General features: G+C 40.0%; 2 protein-coding genes across 2 annotated transcripts; both read right to left on the bottom strand.

Moving 5' to 3' along the window:
- Positions 1-1354: 1354 nt before the first annotated feature.
- On the bottom strand, positions 1355-8411 carry LOC111998472 (aspartate--tRNA ligase 2, cytoplasmic). The gene is made up of 10 exons (XM_024030574.2): positions 7608-8411; positions 6897-7007; positions 6584-6697; positions 5460-5750; positions 5258-5368; positions 4976-5029; positions 4025-4104; positions 3770-3885; positions 2091-2205; positions 1355-1667 (listed from the first exon to the last, which is right to left on the bottom strand). Exons 1-10 carry the CDS (start codon positions 8130-8132, stop codon positions 1541-1543), a joined length of 1644 nt encoding a protein of 547 aa, XP_023886342.1. The 5' UTR covers positions 8133-8411; the 3' UTR covers positions 1355-1540.
- Positions 8412-8755: 344 nt separating this feature from the next.
- Positions 8756-11615, bottom strand: LOC136069546 (uncharacterized). Its single transcript, XM_065778221.1, has 3 exons — positions 11571-11615; positions 11388-11475; positions 8756-9177 (listed from the first exon to the last, which is right to left on the bottom strand). Exons 1-3 carry the CDS (start codon positions 11613-11615, stop codon positions 8756-8758), a joined length of 555 nt encoding a protein of 184 aa, XP_065634293.1.
- Between the last annotated feature and the right edge of the window lie 4781 nt (positions 11616-16396).

The raw sequence follows: 16396 nt of genomic DNA, 5'->3' as shown, positions 1-16396 counted from the left end.
TTTATAGAACATGTGGCAGCAGGAGGGTCACTGGCCATGGCAAATATTTCACCCTGCTTGAGGAGGGCTACTCAGCCGCAACAGTAGTGTTGGTCGAAACTAGAAAATTAGCTGTTAAAAGCTTTTTAAACTCTCACGAATGTTGTGATAACCACTTATTACTCTTTTTGACCCTTATTTGGATATTATGGACTACTTTTCACCAGAAGTGACAGGTCACAAGATCGAGTGTGGAAATCAACTTCTTCAAATAAAGTTCGAGTAAAGCTTAGTCCTGTAGAATTCCCATTTTATTTATTGTAGATTTGTACAGCTAAGGTGCTTGACTTTTTAGTTTATTGCGGTTCAAGTATACGCAAATCCTCCCAGGACCACGGCAATTCTGGACAAATGTTTTTGTAATTGGTAGATGTTCCCCCTTGGTGTGTAGTTTTGGATTCAATCAGTAGAACAATTTGAAAGGATACCTTTATAATTACCGTTTGATCAACCGGTATAAAATTGTGGTATTTCCTCTCCTTTTTTCATGTTAGGTAAATTGAAGATAACTAGGTTAAATCTGTTGGGTATCCGAAAAAATCTAATATGCCTCTAGCATTCCTAACGACCCTTTGATTTACTTGAAAAGAATGATTCTTTGATTTGGTTTTGATACGAATGTCACTATAATGCTGTAGCCTCTGAGGAATCTGGGAAGAAAACTGTGGAGTTATCGTAAACTTATAATTATGAGATAAGTGATTTTTGTAAGCCATTTTGCGTATTGGCCCATTAGTTTGAGTAAGATCCCTAGTTAATAATCCTTATATTTCATAGAAAGAAAAGGCTTGTGAATTCTTCTAATTAGTGCGATTATACAGAGATTGAGATTATAAAGCAATTATAAACTTCTACTTTTGTAGGATCATAAGAACAATGACAACCCCACAGTAAACATTGATACGCTCTTTTTTTTCTTTTTTTATATATAAGTAAACATAGTTAAACTTGTATGGTCAATCATTGCATAGCCCAAGCAATTTAACCCTTCTACATCAAAACCTAAACTATAAAGCTATTTCCAAAATAACATCTCTCCACTCATCCCGCCCCGTGGCATGGTCATGAACTCATGAAAGCCAGTCCTAAGATGAAAGCTGCAACAAGTTTACACGTAATTCTCACATCGAGCGTGTCCAGGTGGCAAAATATGCGGTTATTTAGAGATCCTTTCTCATACCAGTTGATATAGTCCTGTAGCCCAACTGGCATTCCATCTGGAAGTGGTGGCATAGGTTCACTCCCTTTGGTGTGTGTGAGTGTGAGTTACTTTATCATAGGCAAAAGAAAATGAAGACTTCCAGATAGCAGCAAATAAAGGCAATAAAAAAGTAGTAGCAATTTATAGGAATTTGTCATTGCTTCACATGCTTTGAAAGTGCCAAAAAGAAATATTCCCCCTTTGTCAGGAACTCGTATAAATTTCTCAACAGTTCTAAAGCATGAAATTTTGGGGAATAAAAAAGAGAAACGGAGCGTCGATGACTGCTGAAATATTCCATCATGGAGCAATCCTAAGTGGGTCACGAGGGAAAAGGGATGTTTTCCGAATGTTATTCAAACCACAGAAAAGCATCACCACACGCTCCAATCCTACACCAAACCCACCATGTGGAGGTGCACCATATCTGTAATAAGCCAAAATACAATATTTCAGTCATGAGAAAAGAAACCTTGTTTTCAAAATATTAAGCAGCATGTTCCCATAAAATTATTTAATAATAAAATAAAAAGGGTTTTAAGAATAAGAACACGAGCTAAAATTTGAGTGCATAACCCCATTTCAGGGGAACACTTTTAACCTTGTGTGTTCAGTGACCGTGCAAGGCATCTGCCTAATGCTAGACAATCAATTCAAATTATTTGACAAAAGCAACCCTTAAATGCACAAAGCTGTAAATTCTAATTCTAATTTCACCAATAACCATAATTATCACCCCTTTCTTTTGTTGAAATTAGGCTGTGGAAAGAAGCTGCAAGGGAAAGTGGCCTTGGCTAAAACAGGAATAATGGAAAATTAAAAATAAAAAAAACTGTCACACAGAAATTACCGGAAAGAATCAACATATGTTGATATTGACTGGACATCAATTCCTAATGCCTGTGCACGCTCAGCCAAGAAATCTGGTACATGTACACGCTGAGCTCCTGAAATTATCTCCTCACCTGAGTAACAAACAGAATTGAATTAAGATCAATAACCAAAGAAGAATAAAAAATTGATTCAGATCATGTAAATGATTGCATGGTATTTCCTCAAAACATGCACACTGCACATTCTACTATTTTCCAATAAAATAGGTACTGTTAACATTCAAAATAGACAGACACAGATTAACCTTCAAAACAGGTGATCAGTTTACAATGAAAGGGAATCTATCAGGCCAATGAGAACTCAACTGGCACCTCCCTCCCTATTAAGTGTGTCTTAGGTTCAAAACCCACTGGGTGGGTGTGTTGTAACTTACGAATCCAAAAATAAAAAGGAAAAAAAGTAGAAGCTGTTAGGAGATTCAAAAGACAAAATATTATTCAATGGAAATATAAAAACACCTTTGCCAATGGTTCAGTTGCAATTTTCCTTCATCTTGCCCTAATCACTACCCAAAAATTCTAAATCTTTTATTCAGAAAGCTCCAATTTTTTTTTTTTTTTTTAAATCCCTAATTTGAAGATCATACAATGAAACAATCTCTTCAAGCTACCTCAATCTGTCTGATATCCAACTTCTTTATATATATATATATATAGGTAATGGCCAGGGGCTGGTTGGGTTAAAACGCCAATGCCTAGGAACCACAAGAAGTTATGGAACCATTGGGGTATCCTCAAACCCCATGGCTGATACCCAACTTGTCATCTACAATTCTATATCTCTATATAAAAAATTTACTAAAAAATGTTTTAATTAAATCAAGGTCCAACAAAAATTTGTTTTTGGGGTGTTTGTTGAGTCAACTACTAAAATCATTACTCTAATTGAATGAGCTCCAACTCTGTGTAACTTACAAATTTAAAATAAAAAGAAGAGAGATTTAACTCTCTCTCTTTTTTACATGCATCAGTAAGTGCTCAAAACACTAAGTCTGTGTGTTCGACTTCTGCAACAGTAAAAAATTTGACATAGGGACAAGGCTCTTGGTGATTCGCTGATGTATGATCTTTTTAACCATCAAAGTTTAGGTTTACACAAAATTTTTTTTTTCTTTGTATAGGTTACAAGATTAAATCTAAGAAAAACCAGACACAAAACAAAGAAAATTTGGATATAAGAAATTAATTGATATTGGGCTGAGTCTTCTAATCAATTTGCTCCACATAGGGGCAAGCTCAACCAAATCTAACTTAGTGTGTGCACTGCCCACAGCCAACACAATTTATCAAAAGGCCACTAAAATTGCAACCCACCCTCCCTATCAAATAGCTTTCAGCCATTCACTTGACTCCACTGGTGCAACCCATCCAAAAGGTTGCCAATATTGGCTGCATAATCACTACATATAAAATGTTGCATAATCTAGGTAATAAACGGGCATCCAAGGATACAAAGTATCTCTAGAATGAGGACTGACTAATACACATTACATGAAAAAACACAAAAAGGATAAAAGATTGAAAAGTCACCAAAACTTTGTGACGATAGTTGATTATTAAAATTTGAAAAATAAGGCAGCAAGAGATTTAATAAATATGTGTGACAACAGTACTAATGGAATAGTTGATAATTTACCTCGAATGAAGACATCAAATGAGTTACTGTAAGTTGGATTATCGTAGCAAGGCATTGTATAAAATGGTCTCACTGCCAAAGGATAACGGTGGAGGATGTAGAACTCAGTGTCATACCTATAATCAGAAACAAAATCTGCTTGTCATTTATGTACAATTTTTGAATCATTAACAACAAACTGTAAATAAGAAAGACAAGAAAAGAAATATATAAAAAGCATAGGTAAGGATAAAAGATCAAGTAAGATTAAATTACTTCTCTAGAACAAGTTGTCCCAACTTTCTTTCTGCCTCAGTATTTAGGTCCCCAAGAGGGTCAACTTCTACACCAGCATCCTGTACAAACATGCCAAACTTTAGGATCACCCCTTCTTTATTTATCAAAAATAAAGTAAAATAAAACTTAACAAAATTTAAAGAATGAAGGAAACTTTGCAATTAGCAGCAGCCATGTGTTACTCAGTGTTAGTCTTACTAAGCATAAGCCCCCACAATTTTAAATCACTGAAAGCAAAAGATGCCATAAATTTTTCAATCAGCCATTCAGCCTATTCTATCACCTTTTCTTTTAATTTTATACAATTTGAAATTTACACAGGATAATAATTACTGCCAAAAAGAGAAGGAAAAGAATGCACAACATTCAAATAAATATGGGACTGGTAGAAACTAATTATAAGCCATCTAGAACTAGAAGTCCTCCATTGCCTATTCTTTGTGTTCTAATTCCTAAAAGTAGAGAAGGAGTGTGGGGTAGATCAACCACATAACACAAATACAACTCAACAAAACACCATGTAACCCTCAATCCCAATAGTTGCCTCACCAGCTAAAGAGTGTCTAATAATACATACCACTCAATTGCATTTCTCCTGCCTGGTTACTATGAAATTTTTTTTTTCTGTTCAAAACCTATGTGCCAGGGACATGGACACAAGGAACTGCCAATCCTATTAGTTTCTGCCCTGTGAAGGTAAGGTTCATGTAATTTTGTTAAATTATTTAAATCTGACAAAGTATTGGAATTAGGTAAGTGATTATGATAAAGCCATGTAAATAAGAACTGAACCCCCAACTGTTAATTTTTATTATTTGTTCAGGTTATTCCTACCTTAATGATCTTAGCTACATTCTATATGTTCAAAGGTGATGCAATGGCATAAAAGCATTATCCTTTTTTTGCTGAACTAAAATGCATTATCATTACCTTAAGCATTTGGATACCTTCCTCAAATGTAAGCCTTAGGGTCTGTCGCAGGTACTGCACACATAAAAGGTTAAAATTAGATTTAAGATTAAGACAAGCCAAGAGGGATGCAAAATGGAGATAGTTCCTAAATAGTCCACAAGTATTATAATGGATAAACATAAAGCAATTTTCATAAGCATCTTGAATATATAGGCACCTAAGAGTCCAAGACATCATATACCAAACAGAATGTTGCAACCAAAATATTCCAAGATTTTGAAACTCATAATAAATAATTACCTTCAGAGGCTCAAATGGATATTGCCTCCTCACTGCTTCTAGCTCCTTCGCAAAATTATTGTTCAAGGAATCAAACATTGCAACAAACAAGCGGTCCACAACATCCATAACCTACACAAACCAGCACGGATCCTCAGCAAAGTCTAGACCATAACAAAATTTAGATGCTGATTAGAAAAAAACCTCAGAAATCCAATTTTACCTCAAAATAATGCTCCTTGATTTCCATCTCAACATCAAGACCTGTAAACTCACACAAATGTCGATGAGTGAAGGAGTCCTCTGCTCTGAAAACAGCGCCAATCTCAAACACACGTCCAAAATCGCCACAAATTGCCATTTGCTTGTGAAGCTGAGGTGATTGAGCTAGGCATGCAGGTTTCCCCTTGTAGTCCAGTTTAAAGACAGAAGCACCACCTTCACTTGAGCCAGCTATTAGTTTTGGCGTGTGGATTTCAACAAAACCCTCCGATAACAAGAATTGTCTAAACACCTGCACAGTAATGAAAATAATCAAGCACATAGACATCCAGCCTTGGAATATTTCAAACAACAATTAAGTCTAATGAAAAGATCAACAAAAACCTCAAATTTGGACCCTACTTAAGATCCATAGAGTACCATCATCTTCTTCAGCACACATAAAATTTGGACACTACTCAATAAGCTCATATATAGAAATAAAATGACGGGCTTGTTTCTCCTGGAAATACTGATGATTCAATACCACTTCTATATAGTTAATTTCACAATACATGTGAGGAATAGATGAAAGCCTACAAAACAATTAATTCAAATAAACGAGGTAGTACTCAATGAGTTCCAACTGATGATTTTAAGTGCTTTACAAAATCATCAATTATTATTTATTAGTTCATCTTTTTTGATAAAATTACCATGAAAGTCCATAAAAATGTTTGAAACAAAAAATAATTTTCCAAATATGAATCCATTATTGAAAAAATGAATATGCATAAGTACAAATCCCAACCTTCCATTAATTTTTCTTTGGGTAAGGGAAGAGAAGAGTACTATTCTCTCATGCTTTCATGCCTCTCCCAGCTTCCATTTTTATTTCTATGTCCAATCTATGGCAACTCACTCTCTCTCTCATGGAAAATTTTCCTACTGAGATATGAGACAGTAACATGAGATACCACCTCCTCTCTCACACACACACAATGGAAAACCAACTGACGTGCTTTTTTAGAGAGGCCAACTAGAAATTCTGCATCTACATATTACTAAAATTGATACAAGGTGCACAATGATGATGATGATGATGACAAGCAATATATCAAGTATCCAGAAAGGGCAGTAACTTACATTCCCAATTTGACACTGAATGCGAAAAATTCCTTGATTAGCAGGCGTTCGTATGTCAAGAACTCTATAGTTCAAACGAGTATCTTGGTTAACCCGAACAAGCTGCTCTCCATTCTGCACCCATCAAATGATCCAATAATAAATATACGTAGAAATGGGCCAATGTGTCAATAATAAAAGGTGTAAGAATTTTTAGCAAAGTTCAAGCTGATTGCAGATATGCCGTCAACTGATAGCATCTTCTAATTGAAATGCTAAGATAAGTAGGAATGACAAGAGAGATAGAGAGAGAGGTCTTTATCAGTGAACGTACCTGCAAAGCTTTTTCAATTTCAACATCACTACGAGCAGCATCTTCAACATTGATGGGTAAGGTTGGCATAGCTTTGTTAACACACAAAATCTTTCGAACTTGAATTTCAACCTTCAAACATATAAATTTTTCTTATGCATCAATATACTAAACAAATTTCCAAAAACATTTGTCAAAGCTCCAAATCACTTCATTAAATGACAAAAGACCCAAACTTATGTCAACAATAGCAATAAGAGTATAGACCTAACCTAAATGGTATTAAAAAAGAAAAAAGAAAAAAAAAGAAGCCGTACCCAGTGCAACCTTGCCCCCATTATTTTTCAGAAAGGCATGCAAACAAACTTAAAGCAATTACACACCTGCAAACCACTGTTCATAGAAGAATCCAACATGTATTCATCTCTCCCCCTTAAATTTTTAATTGATTCCATATGATTTGAAGCCTATGGCAACCGCATCTCGATGATTTATCATCAGGCAAGTCTTGACCAGTTGAGCTATCTAAAACCCAGCATGTCTCCTTATATTTATTATGAGTCCATTAATATAATTAATAATTCAACATTTCGGAAACTGCAGCCACTCAAATTTACTCTCATAGATAGCCACATAACATATCGTGTTCAAGCATGAAACAATTTCACCACACACTCACATATTCATAGAATAGGTACAAATGAAAAGCTAGCTAGGAATTGAAGTAGAAACCTGCTGAGTGGTACTGTTAATCGTTATTCCAGGGACGGAGACCACGCCTTCGACATCGACGATCGACTCGCGGCTGAGCCCGGCGGCGTACTTCAGCATTGGGCGGCTAACGACGCCGTCCTGCTCCGTGAGGACGCACTGCACGGTGAATCCTCTCTCCCTCAAAACCACGAAGGCGGTCTTCCCTTTGGCGCGGATCCTCTGCGCGCGACCCCGCACCAGCACGTACTGGTCCTTCAACGGCTCAGCCAGCTTGCCGATCTCGGTCCAGACCCTGGTACCGGGAGCGACCTTCGACTGGAGGTCCAAAAGCGGAACGTCGCCGTAATTGTCGGCGAGCGGATCCTCCATCGAAAGCGACTGAACGCCGGAGGCCACGGCGGCTTCCTGGCGGCGCTTTAGCTTCTCAAGCTTCGCGGCTTCTTTCTTGGCGGCTTTCTTGCTCTGAGGTTTGGACGATTCATCTTCTTCTTCCTGTTGTTGTTCTGGTTGTGGTTTTGGTACCTGGGGTTCGGAGGACGACATGGATGTAGGAGCAGAGAGAGAGAGAGAGAGAGAGAGAGGGTTTTGGTTTGAATGGGTTTTGCGATTTGCGAAGAGCAAATGTGCACTGGGCTGCGGCTTTGTCAAGTTTTTTCAAGAGCCGAATCTATGGGTATTTTTTTGCTTTTTTTTTGCATTTGTTTTGGCTTTTTGAAACTATGGGTAAGTGTAAGTGTTGCCTTTGAAAACCTGTGGGCTTATTTTAGTCTTTTTGGTTAGTGATCTAAGAAACGATTCGGTAAGAGACAGAACAAGGGATTTATTCCAGCGGCGGCGGACGAAGAGAAGTCAAAATGAAAGAGGCAGAAATTTTTTAAATTTAGTCAGTTAGTAGCATACAATGAGTATGTAAGAGCATCTGGATCAGATGTGTTAAATGTGTCACATTTGGCACACTAAACACAAAAAATTCTTTTTTATCGGATGTTCAAATGCTATAATTTTTGCAACATGCTACAATATCCTCACATATTTGCCACTGTACGAATAGATATGGTAAATAATTTTATTATTTTTTTATTCCTCTTTCTCTCTCATCTCTCCGTCAGTCTCACTCTCTCACCCCAATCCTCTGCTCTCTCTCACCCCATCTCTCACCCTAATCCTCAATCCTCTCCTCTGAACCCCAATCCTCTCCTTCGAGTCCTCGACGGTAAAATGTTATCCAAATCCACCTCCGCTAATGGATCATCTGATAAATCGCTTTCACCATCTGAAACATCGCTACCGATATCGCTACCGATGTCGCTATCACTGTCATCGTCGTCCTCATCATCATCATTCTCTTCTTCTATCAATTTCCCTTTGCCCTTGTCAGCCCTCATAATCCCTTTTCCCTTTCTGTCCACCACAGCTTTCTCATCACCATTCTCACTATCTTCATCATCGTCTTCATCTTCATCTTCGTATTCCTTCTTCTCCTCCTCATCATCATCGCCGTTGTCGTTGTCTTCAACATCGACGAGCAAATTGGACTTGAATTTGGCGTCGTTTTGTTGGGGTATTGAGCAATTGAATGGAGAAGGTTCTAGATGGTGGTTTTTGTGTAAAGGAAGTGAGGAATTGTTGTTGGTATCAAGAGGAGGAGGCTCGAGTTTCTAAGCTTTGTGCAGGTTGTCTTCGTTGTCCTCACGGCTGAGATTAGGTTTTCAGTTGAAGGTGGGGCTTTTGCTTTGGTTGTAGTATCAATGGGTGGTGGTGATGAAGGTTTTGGGTCGATGATTGGTTGAGGCAGTTGATGGGTCGTGGAGGATTTGGCTGGGGTTTGGCTGGATTTGTTTGGGTTGGGGTTTGGCTGGGATTTGTTTGGGTCGTGGAGGATTTGGCTGGGATTTGATGGGTTGTTTGGGTTGGGTTATGGTTGTTTGTTGTGGAATTTGGTTGGATTTGTTTGGGTTTGCTTTGAGTTGTGTTTTTGGTTGTGGAGGATGTGGTAGTTGTGTGGTGGTGGCTGTTGGTTGTTGGCAGCAGTCGTGGTGGCTGTTGATTGTGTTTGATGAGTTGTAAATATTATTTTAATGTGTAGTAAATATTATTTTAATGTATAGAATTGAATGATAAAACATCTGATAAATGGGATGTTGTAAAATAATGTGGTAAAATAATAAAGTAAGCCTTTGGTATGGCAAAATGGCATTTTTTATAGAACATTTGATGCGGATGCTCTAAGAGAGAGCAAATCAATTTGAATAGCAAAAACTAGAACAATTCATTTATATCTTTTCTAATTTAGGATCCATTTAGGATCTGCATATTTTGTTGAAATTGAAAATTTTTTTTTTTTTTGTGAAAGTACTGTAGATAAAAGAAAATTTAATTGAAATAATACAAGAAGACCCATGAATAGTACCAAAAAATGCATTGAAAACCATAAATAGTAGTAAAAATAAGCTGAATAGTAAAATAAGTTGGCAAAAATAATTTTTGCCAAACACACACTTAACGTCTCACATACTTATCTATACTACTATTTAAGGGGCTTTCTCAGTTTGGAATTCTTTTTTCTTTTTTTTTTTTTCAAAAATGCCCTTACACCCTAAGTAGAAACAAAATTAAAAGACAATCCAATAAAAATATAACTCTAACTCCCACTAAAAATTGCCTAAAAAATATGGTCACTTCCTACTAATTTTCAAATTTCTTTATTCACTTATTGTAGGGTTAGGATTTATGGCCCAAGGCCAAAACAATAAATTTGTAGAGTATGGGTGAAAAAACTAAGTTAAGTATTGGATTGACAACAACGAATCACAACTTTCAAACACAAGCCAACATGAATTTACACGTAAAACCTGAAAATCTAAAGAGCTATATTATTGTTTATCTGATGAACAAAGGTCTTAGGGTTACAGTCCAGTTCTCTCTTTCTCTTTTTGTTCTTCTTTTTCCTCCCCTTCTCGTTAGGAGCCTCCTTCCTTTATATAGCCACCCTTCTCTTCATCTCCATCGTCCACTTGTTCCTCATCCATGAGTTTGCTTGAGTACATGTCACGTCAAGCATCTTCTTTTAGCTCTGTATGAGTGGCGGTAGGTTAGGATGCACTGTTCAGGGGTCTTCTCCACATAAATGCGGTCAGAAAAGTTGCTGCAGAGTATTAAATACAGTAGTAGCAGCTTTCCCCTTAGATATTTCTCCATCCATATCGTTTCCCAGCATACTCAGAGCTTATCTTGATCAGGTGGAGTCCTCGGAAGGTCATTTTGGCCTTTCACACACTCAATTGATTTATAATATTTGCGTCAGAGGATTACAACCTCTTCGGACAGGAGATATCCTCTTCGGATTGTAATAATTCTTCCTTCTAAGGGTAGCTCTCCTATGGGCTTTCGGCCCATTATGTTGGACTGGACCTTTTTCCTCCCAAAATAGCCCCTCAAAATTTTAATTTTTCCCTCGCATCCGAGGAGAAAAAGTAAGATTTTGATCTGCCGCGTAAGGAAAAAGAAATAAAAATAAAGAAATTTAAAAGGGGGAAGTCATAAATACCCCCGTTTACACGTGCGCGGGCATAGAGACGAGCGCTTCATTATTGCCGTTGTCAGTCCCGTATTCCCAAAGCGCTGTATTAATTACTCCAGGCGGCTTTTTGTCCTTTGCATCCAACGGTGGGTTGTTGATCCAACGGCCAGGGTTCTTCTTTGGGATTTGGACAGAATGGATGACACCGTTTCATCTGTCTCCATATATAAACCTCTGGATGAGGTTATTTTTCTTTACTTTACACATTCTCAGAGTACCCAGAGCATTCTCAGAGCACCCAGCGAGTTCTTTCCTCCGAAAGCCTTTCACGCCTCTTCGGATTTCTGTGTTCTTTGCCTCCAGGATCTACAAAGAGTCCATTTCGAGTCTAGGGATTTTACTCCAATCCTGTTTGTGTAAGTTTCGGTGCCTCCTGATCTTTTATTTTCTTCTCGGCTAACGTTTTCTTCCCTCAAAACCCTTCTTCTGTTCATTGCTTCAGTCATTCTCTTAAAAATGGGCAAATTCCAACATCTCGTCGATAGTTCGGCGTTGATAGAGGAATTCAAGTGAATTTGTGGTATCCCGCAGGGGGTAAATCTGAGGTATTACCCTCCAGAGAAGATATTAACAGCCCGAAGAGAAGGAGAGGTCGTAATCCCAATGATAGCCTTCATTGAAGGGGGAATGACCCTCCCAATGGGCTCCATCACTTTAAACTATCTTCGCAACCACAGGCTCTCTCCTGAGCAGTGCGCGCCCAACACCTTTAGGATATTAGGGGCCATCGATGCCTTGAACGAACAGTTAGGACTAGGGCTGACCTGGCATGACTTAGCATACATGTATGAATGTCATAGCCGAAAAGGGGCGGGATACTATCTTAAATCCCGATCCGACGTCGTTAGACTGTTCTTCTGCCTTCCCAAATCGAATAAAGGGATGAAAGACGACTATTTAATGGTTTCGGGCGCATGGCATGACGGTCTACACTGTCCGACCGAGTCAGGAGAGCCAGGTGTAACTTCTTAGACTTAGGGTCTCTAACAATAGTCTTAGGGCCTTCATTCTCCATAGCCTGTTCCTTTTTATATCATCATGTTTCAATTTTCTGATCCGACCTGTTTGTTTGTTTTACAGATAAGGCACATACTGCTCCTCGGCTCAGCCTTATCAACGCCCCCGCCCTCAATTACCTACTATGCTTGGAGATATTCATAAGCGAGGACGGACAGCTGCGGTCCATCCCACTCATACTCGGCTACACGCCCAAGAAAGCAGACATCCAGCCAGCTGGCAACGCCATCACACAAGGTGATCACCGGTTACGGCGAATAGACGTTGCTCGAAAAAACTTTTTGGCCCCATACGACCTAGCACCTGTTCCACACCCCAACCCCCAGGGCATTCCTTTGCTAATCCGACCAGTTCAACAAGTCCCTCTCCAACCGGCGGCCGCAGGCGAAAGGGTCGACTCCTCATCCACTTCATTAGAGGAGCAGATTGACAAGTTTACATTTGAAGGGGACACTCCAAGGGGGTTCAGATAATACTCTCTTCAGATTCCGAGGAGGAAACTGACAGGCAATCCTACATCCGCCCACCCCTGCTGCTGACTACAATCCCTGAGGACTCTTCAGAGGAAGAAGAAGAAATGTCTGACTTGAAGCTTCTTCTGAAGAAAAGGGGTAATAAAGCTGAGTCCAAAGGGACGGGGACCTCTCGGCCAGCGGTGAATCTACCTCCACCTTCACCCCCACCCTAGGTCTCTGATCTGGCCCTGAAGCCGATACCGGATTTGAAGAAAAAGAGGCCTATCGAGCCTAAGAAGCGGGAGGTGGTGGTACCACCAAAGGCCAAGCAGCAGAAGGTGGGAAAGGACCACCGCAGCAAGAGGGCCTCTTTTGTGAAGAGCAAGGAAGAGCCCCCAGTGGTCGACGTGTGCCGAGGGCAATGCACATGGTCTCCCAGGCTGGAACTTGATGGCGTTCCTTTTTCCTGGGAGACCTCTGTCAGGAATTATGATGGGGGTAGAGCTGGACTCATAGCTGAAGCGCTAGAGCAACTACTGCTCCTCCCCCGAGACATGGAGTCATACAGGCGCTTCAGCCAGTATGATCTCTTCATGTCCCTGAAGAGGGACTTGGCCATGGTAAGCATGCTCATTCGGCTCCTCGGTTAAAGTATTAATTTCCTATATTTTTATGCTAACACTATTACCTTATTTGTTCAGATTACCCAGCAAGTCTTCGTGGCCGAAGAATGGAATCGAAAGGCTTACGTGGAAGCCCAAGCGGAGGCCCAGGCTAGGTCCGAGGCAGAAAGGGTATTGGGCAGCCTAAAGGATGAGGTCTCTCAGATCTCGGACCAGCTAAAGGGAGTGACCCAGGAAAGGGATAGCTTCCATGCTGGTCTTAGAAATGTTGAGACCCAGGCCGAAGCCCAACGCAAGCTGCTGAACGAAACTCAAAAAAATCTGGCAACTAAGAAGGAGCTTGTGAAGGAGCTTCGCGCCGAACTCCTGAAGGCCAAGGAGGCTCGGAGGGACGCTCAGCTGGCCAATGAGGTGACCGAGGCCGAAAAGAAAGCGTCCTACCAACTGGGAGTGGAGACGACGAAGAAGGGTCTTACTGAGCAATTCGCTTCAGTCGCCCGGGACTACTGCGACATGACCTAGGGCAAGGTGCTGGATGCTGCTGGAGTGCCTGCTGACTTGGAGCTGAGGCTGCCTAAGAATATCTTTTATGACCTAGACATCCGATAGCTTCCAGAGGCTGACGCCCCTCCTCCAACACAACTCCCAGAGGTCTCAGAGCAGCCTTTGGTTGACCAAGCTCCCCCAGTCATCCTTGAGCCTACCAAGGATTCCAGCCAGCTAGGTGATCAGTGCCCCCCTACTGAGCCACCTCAGGAGAAGGGTGAGGTCTTGGAAGGAAAGAAAACGTCCTTGGAGCCCAAAGACCAAGCCCCAGCAAAAACTTAGGTTTTAGTTGTTTTGTTGTTGTTGTTGTTGTTTTTTTTTTTTTTTTTGGTTCCCCCTTTTTGCAGGGGGTTGTAAAATGTCTTATTTTGATCAATGAAGTAGTTTTTCTTTTAGTTTTTGTGTATTTGTTGCATACTGTATGGTTTTCTTTTGTTACAAGTAACTTCACTTTGTAATTATAGCAATGTAGGCAAACATAATTACTCTATCTTGCTGACAATATATGCAATTAAAATTGGTTCCGAAAAAGACAATACATAAAGGTTACTGTTAAAGGATGACCGTAACAAATATTATAAGAGTGGACCAATCCTTTTGCATGTATACTTAGGAATGTTAACACAGGTTTAAAGTTGACACTAAACACAGTCAATAATGCCAGGCAAGATTTATTCTAAAAATAACTCAGTATTAATAACAGCACAAAAGTATTAACTAACTAAAAATCACCTGGTCCGAGGATCACAAACACGATTGGGTATAAGAATAAGTATTTAGGGAACCAATAGGGAGTGTTAACTAACCCAAAATCATCTGGTCCAAGGACTACAGGCATGATTGGGTTTAAGTTTAAACACTTAGAGAACCAACAAGGAGTGTTAACTAACCCAAAATTATCTGGTCCGAGGACTACAGGCATGATTGGGTTTAAGTTTAAACATGATTGGGTTTAAGTTTAAACACTTAGAGAACCAACAAGGAGTGTTAACTAACTTAAAATCATCTGGTCCGAGAACTACAGGCATGATTGGGTTTAAGTTTAAACACTTAGAGAACCAATAAAGAGTGTTAAGTAACCCAAAATCATCTGGTCCGAAGACTACATGCATGATTGGGTTTAAGTTTAAACACTTAGAGAACCAATAAGGAGTGTTAACTAACCCAAAATCATCTGGTCCGAGGACTACATGCATGATTGGGTTTAAGTTTAAACACTTAGAGAACCAATAAGGAGTGTTAACTAACCAAAAATCATCTGGTCCGAGGACTACAGGCATGATTGGGTTTAAGTTTAAACACTTAGAGAACCAACAAGGAGTGTTAACTAACCCAAAATCATCTGGTCCGAGGACTACAGGCATGATTGGGTTTAAGTTTAAACACTTAGGGAACCAATAAGGAATGACAAGTTATCATAATGAACAAAGAAACGATTCGATTAATAATAGTACCTCTTGAGGTTATTTATATTCCAGGGGCATGGTATTACATGACTATCCAAGTCCTCTAGGAAATATGCCCCAATGCCAGCACATGAAGTAATGCGATATGGTCCCTCCCAGTTTGGTCCTAATTTTCCCCAAGCTGGGTTTTTCGCAATGTCGACGACTTTTCTGAGTACCAAATCACCAGGTTCTAAGGGTCTTAGCTTGACGTTGGCATCATAGCCCTGCCTAAGCTTCTGCTGGTAATGCGCCAGCCGAACCATTGCACTTTCTCTTCTTTCTTCGATCAAATCCAAGCCTGCTTCTAAGAGCTCATCATTGCTGGCCGGACTGAACAAGCTAGTTCTTAAAGTTGGGAAACCTATTTCCAAAGGAATGACAGCTTTAGCCCCATAAGTCATTGAAAAAGGAGTCTCTCCAGTAGATCTGCGAGGTGTAGTTCTATAAGCCCAGAGCACATGTGGCAACTCTTCGACCCACTTACCCTTCGCGTCGTCCAGCCTCTTCTTTAACCCATTAACTATGACTTTATTAACTGCTTCAGCTTGCCCATTCCCCTGAGGATAGGAAGGAGTAGAGTATCTGTTCGTGATTCCCAGTTCGCTACAATAACTCCAAAATGCGTTACTGTCGAACTGTAAGCCGTTGTCCGAAATGAGAGTATGAGGAACTCCGAAACGGGTGACAATGCTCTTCCACACAAATTTTTGCACATCCGCGTCTCAGATATTGGCCAGAGCTCGGCTTCGACCTATTTCGTGAAATAGTCTGTGCCGACTAGAAGGTACTTTCTGTTTCCTGCAGCCTTGGGGAATGGACCCACTATGTCCAAATCCCATTGGGCAAACGGCCACGGGCTAGATAGTAGGTTGAGGACTCCACCTGGTTGGTGTATGTTCGATGCGAATCGCTGATATTGATCACACTTCTTTACATAGTTATGGGCTTCTTTTTGCATGTTCGGCCACTAATACCCTTGAATAAGGGCTCGGTGGGCCAATGACCTGCCTCCAGTGTGACTCCCACAAATTCCTTCATGCAATTCCTCTAGTAGCAACTCAGCCGCCTCTGGATGAATACACAATAGGTATGGTCCTGAGTAGGAACGTTTGTATAACTTTCGGTCTTCGGATAGCCA

The sequence above is a fragment of the Quercus suber genome, unplaced genomic scaffold (genome assembly GCF_002906115.3).
Source record: "Quercus suber isolate HL8 unplaced genomic scaffold, Cork oak 2.0 scaffold_176, whole genome shotgun sequence".
In the NCBI taxonomy this organism is placed as follows: domain Eukaryota; kingdom Viridiplantae; phylum Streptophyta; class Magnoliopsida; order Fagales; family Fagaceae; genus Quercus; species Quercus suber.
Note: the sequence above shows the minus strand (reverse complement) of the source record. Positions and strands in the feature narration are given on the sequence as shown.

Bases quoted from the DNA above. Each gene is read 5' to 3' on its own strand.
- LOC111998472 (XM_024030574.2), bottom strand. From the start codon at position 8,132: ATGTCGTCCTCCGAACCCCAGGTACCAAAACCACAACCAGAACAACAA. The intron at 7,008-7,607 runs GTTTCTACTTCA...ATATGTTTGAAG, and splicing joins TTAACAGTACCACTCAGCAG to GTTGAAATTCAAGTTCGAAA. The intron at 2,206-3,769 runs GTAAATTATCAA...TTTGTTACTCAG, and splicing joins ATTTGATGTCTTCATTCGAG to GTGAGGAGATAATTTCAGGA.
- LOC136069546 (XM_065778221.1), bottom strand. From the start codon at position 11,615: ATGACTGAAGCAATGAACAGAAGAAGGGTTTTGAGGGAAGAAAAC. The intron at 11,476-11,570 runs GTTAGCCGAGAA...GACTCTTTGTAG, and splicing joins GGGTTTTGAGGGAAGAAAAC to ATCCTGGAGGCAAAGAACAC. The intron at 9,178-11,387 runs GTACTCTGAGAA...ACCACCATCTAG, and splicing joins GTGCTCTGAGAATGCTCTGG to AACCTTCTCCATTCAATTGC.